Source organism: Gambusia affinis, linkage group LG04 (assembly GCF_019740435.1).
Source record: "Gambusia affinis linkage group LG04, SWU_Gaff_1.0, whole genome shotgun sequence".
Lineage (NCBI taxonomy): Eukaryota > Metazoa > Chordata > Actinopteri > Cyprinodontiformes > Poeciliidae > Gambusia > Gambusia affinis.
Window position 1 is genome coordinate 14,124,284 of NC_057871.1, and position 17,976 is coordinate 14,142,259.

General features: G+C 37.0%; 1 protein-coding gene across 1 annotated transcript; it reads left to right on the forward strand.

The window, feature by feature from the left end:
* The first annotated feature begins 4,352 nt into the window (after window positions 1-4,352).
* Window positions 4,353-8,140, forward strand: LOC122829799 (uncharacterized protein C1orf100-like). Its single transcript, XM_044114650.1, has 3 exons — window positions 4,353-4,445; window positions 6,022-6,105; window positions 7,876-8,140. Exons 1-3 carry the CDS (start codon window positions 4,354-4,356, stop codon window positions 8,066-8,068), a joined length of 369 nt encoding a protein of 122 aa, XP_043970585.1. The 5' UTR covers window position 4,353; the 3' UTR covers window positions 8,069-8,140.
* The last annotated feature ends 9,836 nt before the right edge of the window (window positions 8,141-17,976 follow it).

Here is a 17,976-nt window from a genome sequence, read left to right on the forward strand (position 1 = left end):
TCTGTATTTAAAATGTTTATTATTGGTCTGATGTAATATTCTGCAAGTGGAAAATCACCAAAATGAAATGAAATAAGAGCTTCAAAACATCTGTATCTGATTAATTAATCTATATAAATGAATGGAGTTAATAAAATAAATTGACTTTGCAATACTGAAAATAGGTGAAGTTACTTTAATTATCACTCTCTAAATTCTCCCTAGGTGTGAGTGTGTGTGTGAATGGTTGTTTGTCTTGTATGTCTTTGTGTTGCCCTGCGAAAGACTGGCGACCTGTCCAGGGTGAACCCCGCCTCTCGCCCGGAACGCAGCTGGAGATAGGAACCAGCAACCCTCCCGACCCCGTTAGGGAAGAAGGGTGTAAAGAAAATGGATGGATGGATGGACTTTAATTATCAAAATCTAAGAAAAGATCCTTGGTGTGTTGTTGTTGTTATTGGTCATATAAGAAGTTTTGGACGCCTTTTTGTAAATATTTTTACATTATTATGAGTTAGTTCCCCACAGTGTTTAAACGGATCCTAACGTTTATCCCACGGTTTACAGTTTTACAGCTAACACGTGAAGGCACCATTTGTCTCCTCATGGCATCTAGGGCTTTTGTTGGTCCCCAGCTTTTGTTCTCTCTCTCTCTGTCTCTCTCTCTCTGTTTCTCTCTCTCTTTCTCTGTCTGTCTCCCTGCTGGTTTTATGAGCCAGTTCAGTTTTATTTCTCTGCCCTCTTTTCATTTTATTGTTGCTCTGATCTGCTGATGTCTCAGGTCAATTTGGCTCATAAGCACAATGAACTCCCGGCTTAAAATAACTTATGTAGATTTGACTAAATGTATAGCAACTACCCCCAACGCCTCCCGCCTTCCTCTTTTCCTCCCCAGCTTCCCTTATGAATGGGTGTTTTTGTTTGAGGATCCTCATCCCAGTCTGGCTGTGGGAGTGATGCTGTTGCTGCTTTGCATTAATCAATTATAGTCTGTGAAATAACTGCCAGGGTGTAACATACATCTTGTAATAAAACGGTGTTTCAAAGCAAAATCTATGTTTGAGTTGTTTACAAATTCAAACTTAAAGTTAAAAGGAGCTATGAACTTCTACAGGTGAACTTAATGTGACCTTCTCTGAACCTTTGAATGGGCATTTTGAACTGCACATTCAAAATGTGCAGTTCAAAGTGACTGAAACATCAGTGTTTCAGTCTTTTATGCACAACTTACAGTTCTCTAACAAAATAAATTCACAACAGATGTTTGGTCCATGAAGCAACAGAATTAAACATAAAACAGAACCCCCTCTTAATTATGGAGCTTAAAATAGAGAAACAATGAAGAAACAATCCATCCATCCATCCATTATCTGAACACCCTTCTTCCCTAATGGGGTCGGGAGGGTTGCTGGTTCCTATCTCCAGCTGCGTCCCGGGCGAGAGGCAGGGTTCACCCTGGACAGGTCGCCAGTCTGTCGCAGGGCAACACAAAGACATACAAGACAAACAACACACACCTAGGGAGAATTTAGAGAAACCAATTAACCTGACAGTCATGTTTTTGGACTGTGGGAGGAAGCCGGAGAACCCAGAAAGAACCCACGCATGCACAGGGAGAACATGCAAACTCCATGCAGAAAGACCCCCAGGCCGGGAATTGAACCCAGGACCTTCTTGCTGCAAGGCAACAGCTCTACCAACAATAAGAAACAATAATTCTGAAAAAAATAATACCATTCTCATTGAATAATTTAGTGATTAGACTTCACTTAGTTAATTATGGTTATGATAAAACACTGGATAAAGACCTTAGGTAAATACTCCAAATTTTAAATAATGTAGCAGTGATTACTTTTTACTACACACCATTGTTCATTGGGATAACAGAGTTTGTAACTATAATCTTCATTTAACCTAAATATGAATACTTTTTCATTCAGTAGTCAATATTTACCCATAGTCATATTTCATGTTGATGTTGTGATTTGAGGTTCCTGTGTCTCTGAGTCTCTGTGTTGTCCTGTCTCCCCTTGAATGTTTCCCAGGTGTGTCTCGTTTCCTTGATTACCCTTTGTGTATTTAACCCCACCTGTGTCCTTTGTTCCTCGTCGGGTCCTTGTCTCAGTCGTCTGTTTGCCCAGTCTGTCTCTTCCTTCCTTTAACTGGTTGCTACCAGCATTGAGCCCTGGTATCGGCTCAACCGTGCTGCCTGGTATCCTGGATTGTAGTGAACTGTGTTTATTCTGGATTTTCTTCATTAAAGCTTCATTTCCTCTCCTTCAACCTGGGTCTACAGCATTTGCCTCACCATCCACATCACCACTTCATGACAGTTGAGGCATATATCTTTACATAAGTATATATTTTTCCTCTGCAGGAATAGATAATAACAAAACTGCATTTTATAGGGGAATTAAGCAGATTGTTTTTGAGAGAAATCAGATGTTTTGAGTGCAACAAGAGTCTACTGCACCTAGTTGCATTAAAAACCTCCTGGTTTTTCCACCAAATATTGATTTCTGAACTCTTCCTGAGTTAAAATGTTAGTATTGTTGTTTCTAAATAAATATCAACCTGTTTTCTTTGTGTTATTTGAGATCTGGAAGCTCTGCATCTTTTTTATTTTGACCATTTCTCATTTTCTGCACATAAATACAAAATTTTTGCTTGGAATTTCAGAGACATGTTGTCAGTACTTCATAGAATAAAATAGCAATGTTCATTTTACTCAAACATGCCTATAAAAAGTAAAATCATAGAAACTGATCCTTTTGAGTGGTCTTTTAATTTTTTCCAGAGTTGTGCTAGTAACGGTTAGGGTTACTAAAACTAACGGAAGTCAATACAAAATCCTCAGTTTGTATAGAAGTACAAGGATGTTTATTTACACGTTAAATTAATATGTTTCAAATGGAAAAAAACAACCAGCATTGACGTGGCTTCTCATTTTAAAACGTAGAACAACCATGCATTCAGTGAATCACGTTATTATGTTACCTGTTTGTGAGGGAGAGGCTGCCGTCGCCAGTGTCAGCTTGCGATGCCGAGTGTAAGGTTTCTTAAATGAAGAGAGGAGACCAAGTGATCTTCATGTTTGCAGGTAAGTTTTCTACATTTAAAACAAAGTATTTAGCTTGATTTCTTTTGTGTGGAAAAGTTGACAGCCTCCCCATGAAGAGAGTGGTTTCCAACCCTTAAACAGAAATAACATGCTGATTAAAATCCCTTTAAATATAGTGTCAATATGGTTTTTACATACTTGTTAATTCAAATTCAGAACTACTTAATTGAACTTGGAAGTTAATTAAATGCTTTTGTAACTAATGTTAATTCAAATTCTTCAAAGAGTTATTGTAGACAGTGATAACTTTTGGCAGGAAAGATTTCCTGTAGCGGTCTGCATTGCAGCAAATTCGAAGAAGCTTCTGCCTGAAGACACTCTATTCTCCCAAACCAATCTCATGAAGAGGATAGTTTAGAATGAAACAGATAAAGAATGAAAAAATAGATCTGCTTCAGCTCCTTCCAGTGCTGCTGCCATCTGAAGAAACGGTCACAAAGTGTACAAGAGCTGGTCAAAAACAGCCAATCAGAACCAGAAGGAGGGTCTACGTGCTGTCAATCGGGCTCCTGTGCACCTCTCAGTGTATTAATGGAGGAGGAACAACTTACAGTTTCAGGAAAACTGTTATCTGCCATGCTAACTAACGTTAGCATTCCTGGCAGACTCTATCTATCAGGAATAAGATGTATTACATACAAGAGTGTATTAGAACAAAAATGGAGTACATTTCCATTAAAAAAGCTAAAAAAACAGAGTTAAAATATTTTTTTTTAAAGTTAACATTTCTGAGTTTCAAAAGTCTAAAACAAGTTAGAAAAACTGAAATTTTCAGATTAATTAAGCTTAAAAAAATATATCAAAAAACCTTGACAATTTCTGGGTTTGAAATGTCGAAAACTTTTGACTTTTGAAACTCGGAAACTATTTCTAGAAAATTTCTAAGATTAATGTAAATATGTATTTTTTTTATTTTTATTTTTTTAGAAGAACTTTACCGTATTCCTATCTACAATGCCGTTGTAGACATCTGACACACATAAAGAGTAGAAATCGCATTAGCTGTTTAGGCGCATGAAATACGGTCGCCATTATGGAGTGTCAAGTTCATATTTGTGAATTTATCAGTCATTAAGTCATTAATAGTTCACACCTTCGCGCACACAGGATTACAATATTAATCACAGTGTTTCATAAATCTTTTCATTCTTCCTTAGAAAGATCCCCAGAGTGAGCTGCATTTATCTTATCCTTGAATTGCTGGTGAATTTCTTCAGATCCGGAAGTGATTTGACGTCATCCGGTGGTCAAATATGGCTGGATCTGGCATCGCTATCAGGCTGCGTGAGTTCAGAGAGTCTCAGGACTCCAAAGAACTCGACTGGACCGCAATTTTGCCCAAAAGGTTAGTGGAGACTAAGAAACTGATGGGACTGTTTATGAAGTTATTACGGTAATACGAGCAAACAGGAATTTGCGAAGGCATATATGCTTCTAAAGCTATTTTGAGCAAACAGCTCATATTTTTTGTAAGCTACGGCCAGAGAAAATAGCTCAAGTAACAAATAGATGGTGCGTAAAAAGAAAAAGTAAAAAAAAAACAACAAACAAACAAAAAAAAACTTTGCTAATATTTTTTTCCTATTAAAATAAACATTTAAATTTAAATGTTTTTTTTTGTTTGTTTGTTTTTTTACACACAATAAAAACCTTATATTTGTGGAAACAGTCCAATTGAGAGTCATTTTGAGTCCTCAAAGTTAACTTCTTGGTATTTATTTACAGTTGTAGGCGCGATTTACATTAAGGACAATATAATTGAGCTTTTTTTATTTCAGATGTGTATTATTAATAAAACACATATAATTAACAATTTTGTAATAAGTTTCTAAATGTTCTTTTTTGTCACCATGACCGTATTTCAAGTACAGTTTATTACGGTAAAATCACAACCAGCTGTTATTCACGCACTCAGCACTAGATGGCGGCAAAGCGCCTTCCGCCTTGCAGTTCCACATGATTTCAACAGTCTAAACGCGGACTGTAATATCTGTTTTCAGTTGTTCCAATAAATTTTGCTTTATATTGCTGGTAATGTAGAATTTACAAAAAAATACATTTTCTCAAGTTTATATATTTTATCATCACAGTGACCAGTTTAATTAGTAGTTTGATTCATAAGGAATGGCGCAAAAGTTTTACTGTAAATGTAATTTTCCTTTATTTTCAAGAAATAAAAATGCTTTCTACTTCTGTTTAAACTAGAAAGTAGATAAAGATAAACTCTATAGAAATGTAGCCTGATAGGCATTACTTTAGTAATGTTACATTTTGATGCATTTAAATACATTAAGTCAGACATTTAACATACTTAAAGCATGTTTGAGGAGAGGTGTGTTTTGTTGCCTTTTTGGAGTAACTAATCTATTTTGACAATGCACACAAGAACTTGACTTATAGGTTTTCAAATGATGTTGAGTAAACCTTTGCAGCTATAGAGCTTCAAATCTTCTTTCCTCAAAATTTATAAGGTTATTTTTGCATTCATCTAGCATGTTTCAAAAAGTTCTAATTGATCAAATTAGTGGGTTTATTTTTCTCAGATTGCACCACTTTTCCAAGGTCCTCTTTATATATTGAGAACAGTCTGAATGAAATAGTTTGAATTTAAATTTGGATTCCAGTTTTTCTGTAATGACACCAATCTAACAAATCACAGATGGGTGAAAACAGAGGTGCTGATGTTTGTTATCCTCTGCATGCTTGTTACTTTTTTTAAAATTATTTTTTAGTGACACAATTGTTCTTATTGACTGGAAATAAAAGCCAATATCAAGAAAGATTTCAGATGTCCTTCAGACAGTGTGGTGGTGAACTTAAGAGCATTTGCAAAAATAACATAAAATTACATTTTGGCCACTTTTGAGCAAAATTAAATTCTTGTCTTGCTATGTGGAAATATGTTTTTTCTTCCTCTGAAGAACATCATGTCTGGGAAGAGATGTGCGTGGTCTGTATCCAGGCCAAGTGGCAAGAGTCCATACCATGAACTCAAAGGATTGTGGGTAAGAACATAAGAAATATTTATCTTATTTTGATTTGTTGTAGCTGTACAACAAAAACATATTTTTTCTACATTTGACAGTTAGTCAAGAGGACCATAAATAAGTATAGTAAGCATAATAAGTAAAATAATAAACTCTATTTGTATAGTACCTTCCAAAGTGCTATAAAAATAAAATGAATTAAATTGGATTAGTAATGATAAAGACAAATCTCAATACTAGTTTTTCCAGCTTTCCAATGAAGGCCACATTTGATCAGTTCCTATATTTATCATAATTATCTTCTTTTTTACACAATATTAAAAAAGAATGCATTTTTTTACAGTGTGTAGTTTATACAATTTCCTGCTGATTTATTATGAAATGTGTTGTGATTGGACCACAGTAGTATTTAAGTCTTAGTAAGATGATGTTCTTAATATTTTAAGAACATAATAGTTTGAACTCAGACATACCAATCCATCATAACTAATTAGGTTTCCTATGAGTCCTGGCTCTGTTCAAAGGCAGTTTTAAAGGAGATATGTTATGCTAAATTCACATTTTGCAGGTTTTGGTTTGTTCATGTTCCATGATTCTAAAAACAGATCAAATGCCTAAAAAAAAAAGAGAAAAACACCCAGCCATTTTTTGGCAATAAGTTAATCCTTTTTGAAACATTTCAAAAACCTCCAGAATGTAACATCACAAATCAGCAGGCACTGCCTATTACCTAGCAACCCCAGCAAAGCCCAGACAGTTACCTAGCAACCCAGTCAGAGTTCCAGTATGTTTGGTCAGCTGGTTTTACCGTTATATGGTCTGTATAATTTGATGTTTACCTTTTAACATTTTTTTATCTTTTATTTTTACCCTCTTTTGTTGTGGTAGTATTTGTAACTAGCATCGATCCTGTCTATTGTGCTCTGTTTTTATTAGTTTTATTTTGTAAAGTATCAATTCACAACACATCTCAAGGCTCTTTACTAAATAAATAGATAGATTGGACATTATAAAGTAATAGTAACCTATTAAGATTTGAGATGCCAGGAAGTCCCACTCACTTTTCCATAGTAAGAATCAAATACAGCACTAAAATCTAAATAATAGGATGGATGAGTCAGATATACCAGTCTTATGGTAATCTAGATGGACTTTAAAAAAAAATAGAGGCAGAAGGGAGTTAAGTTACAAGAGGTGGAGTTTGGTCTTATTATTCTTGGATTTTGTTACAAGAAAAAAGTAAAGTCATCACACGTTGCGTTTTAGACGAGTTCACCAAGGACAGATGTGGAAAATTTTTGTTAACAACAAACAATGTAGAGTGTGGGAAAAATGGCTGCCTCGCCCTTTTTCCTTGATTTTGGGTTCGAAGACTTTCTTCGAAATTGTCACAAAGACACCGGTCTCCACCTGCGCCAAACTTTCCATACTGCCTTATTTTTTTTAATCTAATGTGGCACACCTCTGTTGAGATTTTTTTCTCTATGGTTATACAATATAATATAATGACAATAATGATGATATTAACTGAGTGATAGATGTTTTAAACACCCATGTGGGAAATGTGCTACTTGAGATGGTGATTTTAAATAGGAGACTTTAATAATCACTCACAAAAATTTTAGCTGCACAAACGTAGTGCAATTAATTCATATTACTTTGATTACTTTGATTGCAAATGTTGGGGAGAGGAAGGCAAGTTGGTCTCTAGTGACCTTTGCAAACTTTATTTATAGGTTGCACTAACGCCACTAAAAAACACATACAATGTATTTTAAACCCCTAAAGTACTGAAAGGTCCAGCTGTCTCCAGAAGGTCCAGCCTCCTGAGTCTCCGTACTTTCAGCCAAGTTTCGACGTCCGGACCCTGAGGGCTCTGAGTCTCCTCCGTCAAGATCCCGATGCATGGAAACAGCGCCACTGTCAGACAACTTACCAGGAGCACTTTGGACTTCAATCTGCTTTCTTTCCTCAATCATAGTCTCTTCACTCCTATGAAATAAAAAAAAACAAAAAAAAAAACAAAAAAAAAAACAGACTAAAACAATTTAAATCTAAATATTAAAAATGCAATCTCTAGAACAAAATTATAACTTTAATTATTTTTGGTTGGTGTGTTTTTACTTCATTGCTACTAAATATTCTTCTTACGTTCATATGCAATGTGGTTGAACGCCCACCAGAGGGAGCCCTTTGTGTCATTGTCGACTAGAAGGAAATGGAGAATGAGAACTTGTTTCATCTTATAAATGTGATTAAATGAATGCATCCTTTCATCTCGTTATGTTTTAGTTAATTAAAGACATATTTGGTTGAATTATTTCAAAGCATTTGTAAGTTTAATGTAATGTCACAATAAAGGCACCTGTTCAGGTTTTAGTGTGGTTCTGTGTGCGAATCAGTGGAAAAAAAGGTGCAGTGCTGCAGGGCTTTTTTACAACACCTGTGGCACAGTCATTGTTTGCATTCTTTTTCAATTAACTCACATCGACATCTTTACACAAGAATAAGAATGATTTTATCTCAGAATTTGCTGACGCAAACATGCATAGTCCGATAAAACGGACGAGTGAAATTACAGAAAATGTAAGATAAACTTGATAATGTCGAGGTCTATGCTCGAATACATCTGTTAAGATCCTTGATAAGAATGCCGTCACCTCTGAAATTTCTGTTCTGATAAAACTCAAATTCAACTCCTTTAAGGAGTTTAACTGTAATCTGAAAAAGAGAAAACATCTCTGACTTTAATAAACAGCAAAAGAATTGAGTTTATTTTCTTCAAGTTGTTTCACAAAGCAGCAGCTTTCAAAATCCACCCGTCTCTTCAAACTGGTGTTACACTTCATCCTTTCTCAGGAAAAAAAAACGATTAACCAGATTACCAGTAATCAAAAATAAAGCATACTTGTATTGTATAAACATACACAATTTATACGATATTCAGGCTTCTCTAAATTACTGTGAATGTCTGTGGTACACCAATCTACGGAAGAGGGCTAGGGCCACTTGAGAGAAAAAAAAAAAGAATTCTGACTTTAATCTCAGAATTCTAACTTTTTTTTTCCTCAAAATTTAGACTTTTTTCTCAGAATTCTTATTTTTTTCTTCAGAATTCAGTTTTTTCCTCAAAATTCAGATTTTTTTCCCCTCAGATTTCTGATCCCCCCCCCCCCCCCCCCCCTCAGAATTCAGTTTTTTCCTCAAAATTCAGATTTTTTCCTCAGCATTCTGATTTTAATCTCAGAATTCTAACTTTTTCCTGAGATTTCTGATTTTTTTCCCCCAGTGGTCCTAATCCCGTTCTGTCCCAATCAGCTGCATTTAAGGCAGAGTTTCTCTTCATCTACAAGATAAGATGGCTGCAACGGAGAACGAACTTGCACGGTGATTTTTGGTTTGAGTGACTTTAACATAAACCAAACATTTTCCTAACTAACCAAATGGAATTCTAAAATGAAAAAGCGATTTGTCATTTCTATATTCACTTTCATGTGAGATTCAAAAAATACAAAGTATCCTCTTACTGGTAGATCCGTACACTTTTCATCCCATTGTTTTTTTAATTGACAATCAAAAATTGAAAAGTTAAAGCACCTCATTATTTAGGTTTTAAAAACAGAAAAGCATTATATATATACACACACACACACACACACACACACACACACACACACACACACACATATATATATATATATAAAATCTTTGCATTTTTGTTTTGGAACAGAAAAACCAAAGAATGGGCCAGTCACAGGTTGAATGCTATTAAACTTGAGTTAGCATCTCTAGCTGAAATAAATTAAAAGCTCTTAAATTGCTAAGCGTTTAAACTCAAGATTTAATTTGCTGTTTTACTTTGTAAATCTCCAAAGATAATCATCATGAGCTGCGTTGCCATTACAAATGTCAGTCATTAAAAACATTCTGCACCATGATCCTCCAACCACTTCCTGTTGGCTCCTTTGTCGTTTGCACCAGTCAATCACCTGACTCGTGGTGTGAAAAAGTGTTTCTATAAACCAACTTTGGTAAAAATGGAACTGGATTTGCATTTGCTGTGTTAACATATTTATAGAGAATTTAAAGTTAATCACATGATTGATTATAGGAAGTTCTGGACTACGCTTTGTGCTTCACCATGTGCATTTATCAGAAAGACTCAACACATCACATCCATTCTTTAGATATATTAGACTCACTGTGTGATACATCTGTAATCAAACGTTTACTAATGTAAAGAGACAGCAACGAGCATTCACCAACTGCCTGTTTTATGTGCAACACACCTTGCCCCTCTCCAATGTATGTCCCTTAAACCCTTAAATGTAGCAACTTTGACCATATAAAAGCTGAAATGATGTAGAAAACAAATTTATAAAACAGTCAACTGGACAAATACATTTTCTCTTGTTAGTCTTTTACTTGTCCTGATGTCACTGCCTCACCTGCTTCGTCTGACTGGACCTCAGTCAACCACAGAGATGGCTCAGGATAAGGTCAGCTACTAGCTAGTCTTAAAACGTAGAGCGGGTGTCTGCCTCACAAAGAGGAAAACTGCTTTCCATTTTTGTTTTCCTTCAGTAATTTCTTTTTGAGAGCAGCATCGTTTGTGTGAAAAATCTACTTCACACCAGTGACTGAGGTTGATCATTTGCATTCTTTGAGGTTGTGGTTTCCAGAAGGAGGGAACAGCATGCGTTGTTTCCAAAGAGTAAATGTGACCAGGTTCACAGTGCAGATTAGCATCATGAATGTGCAGAATCTAATCTAAAACCAGTCGGATAACTCTAACTCAGGAACATAGACGAAGCCATAATGATAGGGGATTTCCAGAGGCTCATCCGTTTATTTGAAAGAAAAAGTTGTTCTTTTGTTTTATGGTTAAATAAAGCAAGTTTTGGTTTAAAACAAAAATACAAACTACAGCTGCTTTTGCAACACAAAAAATGTTTGAAATAAAAGAAAATCAGGTTTTGTTGTAAGTGCAAACAAACTTAGACACAGTACAAACAACTAAAGAGTTTATTTCTATTTATTTTCTATTTGTCATGTATGTGTCATGTTCTGAGGATGTTGTAATTCAATGATGGACAACGAGACTTTTACACAAATCTCCAATGCGAGGTCCCCGACTTTGTAACGTTTTGATTCTTGATGTGACTTTGCAGGAGATCAAACCAAGCAAGTACCATCACTGATAAAAATGCTAATCACCTTGCAAAGGTAGTGAAAAATCAAATGGAAAGCTCATTCATCGGATCTAATAATTAACCTTTAATAAGCCATTTCAGGACAGGTGTGAAGTTTTATTTACCCATTTGCCTACTGATATTGAAAAACAAGTATAAGCTAATTTAAAATAGAGGTTAAATAAACATAAAACATATTCTGCAAAATACACCGTTTATGGTCTTCTTTCTAGGTCTGTGTCGTCTTTAGTAATCTAGGAACAAGGAAGCAAGCTGTCGAGCAAAATATCAGTTTTCATCATTGTGAAAGTGCCCATAAGGAAGTGCTCCACAATGTCTGAGGTCTCCACACTAACAAATAAAATTTATGCTATCAAGCTTGGTTATTTTCCAAACAAAGACCCATTTGATTGCGATTATGCTAGTTTGTACATCTTGTTAAGATTTATGGCATCGATTAAGCTGTCTTTGTTTTGTGACGCAGCAAAAAGCCTGACCCTGACAAACGAGTTTCTCCTCAGAAACTCAGTCAGACAAAAAATGACTGGTATGCACATAAAGGTTTGCCAAATAATTTTCTCACTTAGTAATCTTCATTGCTTTATATGGCTTCAAAAAGAGCATGTGAGAATGTAGTAGTTTAAGTTGCATCTCTTTTTACTTTGAGTTCTGATTTCCTCATAATCAAAAGTCATAAGGAAGAGTTCTTTTTTTTTCTCCGAAGAGTTTTTGCGGCGCTAGTGGCTTGTATCTTTCCAACAGTAGGCAGACAAGAAAGAGGAAAGACATGCGGCAAAGGTCGTCGGGACCAAGAGTCGAACCCACAACATCCGCGTCGAGGACTAAGGCCTCCAAACGTGGGGCGTGCTAAACCCCCTGCACCACCACAACACGCCCCATAAGAGACAGTCATAAAACTGAGCAAATCATCAAACAACTCTACAATGTCCCAGCTCACATTGCATTAAGCCTAAAATAAGTGTAGGAAATCTTCTGTCTTAAAGCATAAAACACATTGAAGGTGTCAGTGTAAGGATTTGAGTTTTCTGTGTGTTTATTTAGGTTTCTGTGTCAGTTGAGTCTGTATTCTCCTGTCTACCCCATGATTGCTCCCAGCTGTCTTGTTCCCTGATTACCCTCTATGTCTTTAAATCCACCTGTGTCTCTTGTGTCCTTGTCGGGTCCTCGTCTATTCTGTCGTTTGTTGTGTCACGTCTGCATTTATCTCTAGTTGCTACCAGCGTTTTGAGCTCCTGACCTGTGCTGCCTGGATTGTGCATTTGTGATTCATCATTAAATAATCATTTCTCTCACTTCGACCTGGGTCAACTGCGTCTACCTCAGTGAAATATACCAAGATTTGTCCCAGCACACCTCACCTCACCAACATCCATCCAATGTGTGCAAATGTAAACAAATTAGATGCATGAAAAGATGCACGATGCAGCACACATTTTAAATCTGCAAAAGAAACTGCAGGAAGGAGTCTTGCCCTGTTTTCACACCTAATATTTCAGTATACTTGGTTTGATTTGGGACGAAGTTGCAGTATTTGTTACATTTTCAGCTGGTGTTGTTCACCCTGCCCTGTGTCAAACAGACCAAACCATTTGAAAAACTTGCTCTGCCTCCTCGCCAGTGGTGCCGCTGCACCAAGAACCACTTAAAGAAGCAACAGAAAAACCTCTGAAGAAGACACTGAGCGCAATTGGAATAAATTTTGTTGTAGAATTTCTCTTTTGTCTTTGGTAAAAGACAATGAGCCGTTTCTCCTGCTAGCGCATTTGTTTTCGTTGTATTTACCCAGAATGCCCTGCACTGTAGTTCGCTTCCTGGTTTTGGAGGATCTCCAGTCTGCTTGTTGGTCACAAAAGCATTTAAACGACACCAAAGTTCACTTCAACCGAACCGAGACCGAAGTTTTTAGGCTTGGTCCACATCAGAGTTTGAATGCGTAATCAAGCCTCCCCAGAACAAACTGGACTTTCTAGACAAGCGAGCTAGAGTTGTAATGAAACGGACTAGACACGGCTTGTGTGAATAAACTCTTTGTGAAAGAAGCTGTTGTTGAAGAACAACAGCTTCTTTATCAAGAAGCTGTTGCTCCTTGAGTTATAAAACTCAAGGAGTCTTCAGAACTAGGGCTGAAACGATTCCTCGAGTGATTCAAGCACCTCGATTATTAAAATTCTTCGAGGAAAATTTATCTGCTTTGAAGCTTCGTTAAATTACAGTATTTTCCGGACTATAGAGCGCACCATACTATATGCCGCACCTACAATTAAAAAAACAACAACAACTGGAACCGTACATATATAAGCCGCACCGGGCGTAAGCCGCTGGTATCTCCGCCGCTCTCGGTTTTCTGCAGCAGAGGGCAGCGTTCTAATAAATCTGCTAGATTTAATAAGGCGCAGCTCTCCGTCTGTAATGCTGAACCATGGTTTCGTTCACGCCGACCTTATGTGCAGTGGCTCTATTTCCTTCCTGTACTGCCGGATCGACAGCCCTCAACTTAAAAGCTGCATCATATGAGTTTGAAGAAATTTCTTTGTCATCTCTGCTGCTAGCATGTGCTTGTTCTAAATGAAAATTAACACTTTCTTCTTTGAATTCCAATTTTGACTTCCAAAGAATCACTTCCTGCTAAAGAGCCCCCTGGTGGTTGAAGAAAAATCCGCAGAAAAAACTTAGAAAGTGAGCTATTATAGTTACGAGTTAATTTTCTAAACTACAGAAAAGTTATTGTTAGGGAAGCTCAAATGTGAAAAATTGGACTGATGTTGATATCCGACAGTAACACTGCTGTTATGTTAGATTTACCAATGTTTTATTTTATCTGATTACTCAATCAATCGTAAGAATAATCGATAGATTAATTGATTACTAAAATATTCGTTTACAACAGCCCTAAAATGTACAAATCCAGAGAATTGACACAGGTCCTGAAGAGTGCATCATACTTCATTATTTCAATATATGACAACCCGGGGCTGCACAGTGGCGCAGTTGGTAGAGCTGTTGCCTTGCAGCAAGAAGGTCCTGGGGTTGATTCCTGCATGGAGTTTGCATGTTCTCCCTGTGCATGGTGGGTTCTCTCCGGGTTCTCCGGCTTCCTCCCACAGTCCAAAAACATGACTGTCAGGTTAATTGGTCTCTCTAAATTCTCCCTAGGTGTGTGTGTGTGTGTGTGTGAATGGTTGTGTGTCCTGTCTGTTTTCTGTGTTGCCCTGTGACAGACTGGCGACCTGTCCAGGGTGAACCCCGCCTCTCGCCCGGAACGCAGCTGGAGAGGAACCAGCAACCCTCCTGACCCCATTAGGGACGAAGGGTGAACAGAAAATGGATGGATGGCAATGTGGTTGTAGTAAAACAGAAACATCACCCTCTTTTAATGGATTTTATCAAAAAGTTTTCTGACAGGACCATTACAATATGTTGAATACTTTCTTTATCAGCCTTGTACAGTGTTGTTTACTTGCAGATTTTAGTACCTTTGTCAGCTTCAGTGATCAGATGCATTGATAGAATACTGTGGTATAATCTGTTCAAGGTTTACTCACTAACTGCTGTTATTAAAGTCTCACTCTAAAGCTACTCTCATGGAGACGTGACCAACGTCTCCATGTCCACTTTGTCCTGAAACCAAGTTCAAGCGATCACCACTCCACCTTCATGCATGACAGTCAGTATTACTGGTGTATGAGCTGAAATTGTGTTTTTGGTGATCATCAAATATGCTTTGCTAGTAATTATCTTCACTGTTGATCTCTTCTGCCAAAAACACCATTGCTCTCGATTTCATTTGGTTTATTTAGATGCAGGCGCCACAATCTAACACTTGCCACCAGGTGGTTTTGTTCAAACTTTTCAAAGTTTGTCCAATCTATGAAATACATTGATTGGCACAATCTGAAGCGAATCATGAGATGCGCAACTTTGCTCGTGCTTTGAAGCAATCAATGAACTTAAACAAGAACAAAATAATATGCGAGGAATGTGACGAAGAGTTATCTGGTTTTCATGGGGTACAGGAAATTCATAACCGCGTTGTTTGCGCATCCTGTTTGATTGGTGCTGAGTCACATCGCACCACCTTGTTTACACATCCCTGATTGGCTGCTGAAAGCATGATCTCACTGGACTGCCTTGCAACCAGAGTCATGATATGACTTTTGTAGTTGGTCATCAGGTTTACATTCAAAGGCTACGTTCACACAGCAGGTCTTGATGCTCAGTTCAGTTTTCTTGCTTGTGGTGATTTGGTTTTCTGTGTCCATTTAGTTGCTGTGATTGTTCCCAGCTGCTCCTTGTTTCCCTTGATTACCTTCCCGTGTATTTACACCCATCTGTGTCTCCTGTTCAGGTTCTTGTCTTACTGTTGTGTTGTGCTTTTGTTACTCCTCAAATGCTGCCAGTGTTAAGAGCGTTTTGCTTTTGCTCATCTGTGCTGCCTGAAAAATTACCAGTTGCTACCAGAGTCAGAGCTATTGCCACTGTGCCGCCTGGATTTCTTGTGTTCTGTCAGTCTATTAAATCGTCATTCTCCACCATACTTGGATCCTGCCGCGTCCATCCTCACCACTGGCCGTCCAAACCCAAACTCATGACATTGTTGACTTAAATTACATTTTCCATCTGTATAATAGACATCATGTCCGTCACCCGAAGGCGGAATGAAGGGGGAACAGAGGACCTCCAGTCCCTCAGGATTAGTCTCTTGGCAACAATCAGTCCCAGTTCTAACGGTTGCCGCATTGCAGCGGTTATAGTCCCTTCTACCCGAGGGCATCCGAAAATTATAAGTCCTGGTTCAGGTTGTATTGGAGTCTTGTATGCCTTGGAGTACCAATCAAACACTTTAGACCAAAGGCCCGTTAATGAAGGACAAGACCAAAAAGCATGAGACAGAGTGCCTTCAGAAATGTTACACCTGTCACACATTGGGGAGATAAAGGGATAAATCTTATGTAATTTGACCTTTGAATAGTGTAATTTACAAATTACACTATCACATTTTCAAGGCAGCATTTGGACTTTCATTTTCAAATCAAACCCACTTCAAATGTTTTAGTGTGACGACTTTACTGATGCATGTTGGAAAACATGTTTCAAAGAAAAAAACATGCAGAAAATTATTTGTTCTTTTTATTGAAGTTGAATTTGTTTCTCATTTTTCACACAACAGTGAATAGCAGACAGAAAAATCCAAGTAATGACCTGCAAAAGTGACTAAAATAATAAAGACCAACAAGTAAACGGCAAAACAAAAAGCAGAAATAACAACAAAAAAACCAGCAAATACTTTCATACCGATGTTGGTGGATAAAATTAAAAATATATAAATAAAACAAACAAAGAAAATACATTAAATAAATTAAACAGAAAGCAAATAGTCTTTATTGTTTTAATTTGCATTAAAATAACAAGAATAATCTTTTTTAGTGCTGATCTTTATGATTACAAGATGACCGAAGAAGGTTTCTGCTGTCTTCGTTTAATAATTTTTCTTTTCGTTGTTATTTTCTGTTTTTCCATCTCAGCTGTGCTCTTGGAAAAGTAAACATTAAACCACACCTTCACTAACTAAACTTGATCCTTTGCATTCTTCGCTGCTTGCTGCGCCAAGGCAGATGAACAATGTCTGGCACAGAGCTACTGTGGCTAAATTTAGAGCAGATCAGAAACATGAGTTTGCAAAATGTGACCTAAACCAACGTGACGGCTTCGGATGAGGTAAAGGTATGAAGACTTCACAGGGGAATTTCCAGAAGCCTGTAGCTTTAAATAATAAACTACTGTTTATTTTGAAGACTCCTGGTTTATTTATGGAATACAGCAAATATAAAGGAAGTTCTTATTTAATTACGAACTACATTGTGACTGCTTTCAGCTGATTAAAAGGTGAAGGCTTAGACTTTGATTAGGCCTTCCTGCTGACAGAGGAGCTCTGGTTTGATTCCAGGATGATTAGTTTGGTAAACAGATGAGTTCATGATTGAGCAGGTGCCCGGCTATTGTCACTGCAAAACAAACTGAAACCGCCACCTGTCCGCCCCTGAGCTCAATGGCTGGCATGACGCCATTGTTCTTCCAGGCGCCACACCTGCCAGGTACATCCAGCTTGTTACACGCAAGTTTCTTTTTGCTTAATAAATCATGACAGGGTGGAAAATGCTGCTGGTTTTTATACTGAAGCTTAGATTTTGTGTGCTTTTAATAGATCCAACAATATGTTTTTATGACAGGTTGCAAAAAGTACAAACATTTCTCGAGGCCCCATTTAAGGATTGCTTGAAAATGTTGCTCCTTGGAGGCAAATTACTCTGCAAAAAATAAAAAACTTGGTAGCAAAAAAAGTATTTTTTGTCTAGTTTCTGGTGCAAATATCTTGAAATAAAACAAAACGAACTTACAAGTAAGTTCTCAGCAGGAAATTGAAGCTTGTTTTAAATCAATGATTCCTTTGTATTGATGAAAAGGTAATAGTTCCTCTGGTAGATTATTTAACTTATAACAAGACATTTTTTCCATTAGAAAAATTGTTAAAATTTACTAATTGAGTTTGAAAAGTTGAACATTTGCAAGAAAAAAAAGACTTTTTGGCATTTGAAACTCATAAAAGCAAAAAGAAAAAACCTGTCAGTCAGAGAATCCCTGTAGCTCAGAGAATAGACTTTAAAATACTGCTGGTAGT

What these genes read in the sequence shown, in the direction of transcription:
- LOC122829799 (XM_044114650.1), top strand. Translation starts at nt 4,354, where the DNA reads ATGGCTGGATCTGGCATCGCTATCAGGCTGCGTGAGTTCAGAGAGTCT. An exon ending in ACCGCAATTTTGCCCAAAAG is followed by an intron (nt 4,446 to 6,021) that starts GTTAGTGGAGAC and finishes CTTCCTCTGAAG; the next exon opens with AACATCATGTCTGGGAAGAG. An exon ending in ATGAACTCAAAGGATTGTGG is followed by an intron (nt 6,106 to 7,875) that starts GTAAGAACATAA and finishes AAACCCCTAAAG; the next exon opens with TACTGAAAGGTCCAGCTGTC.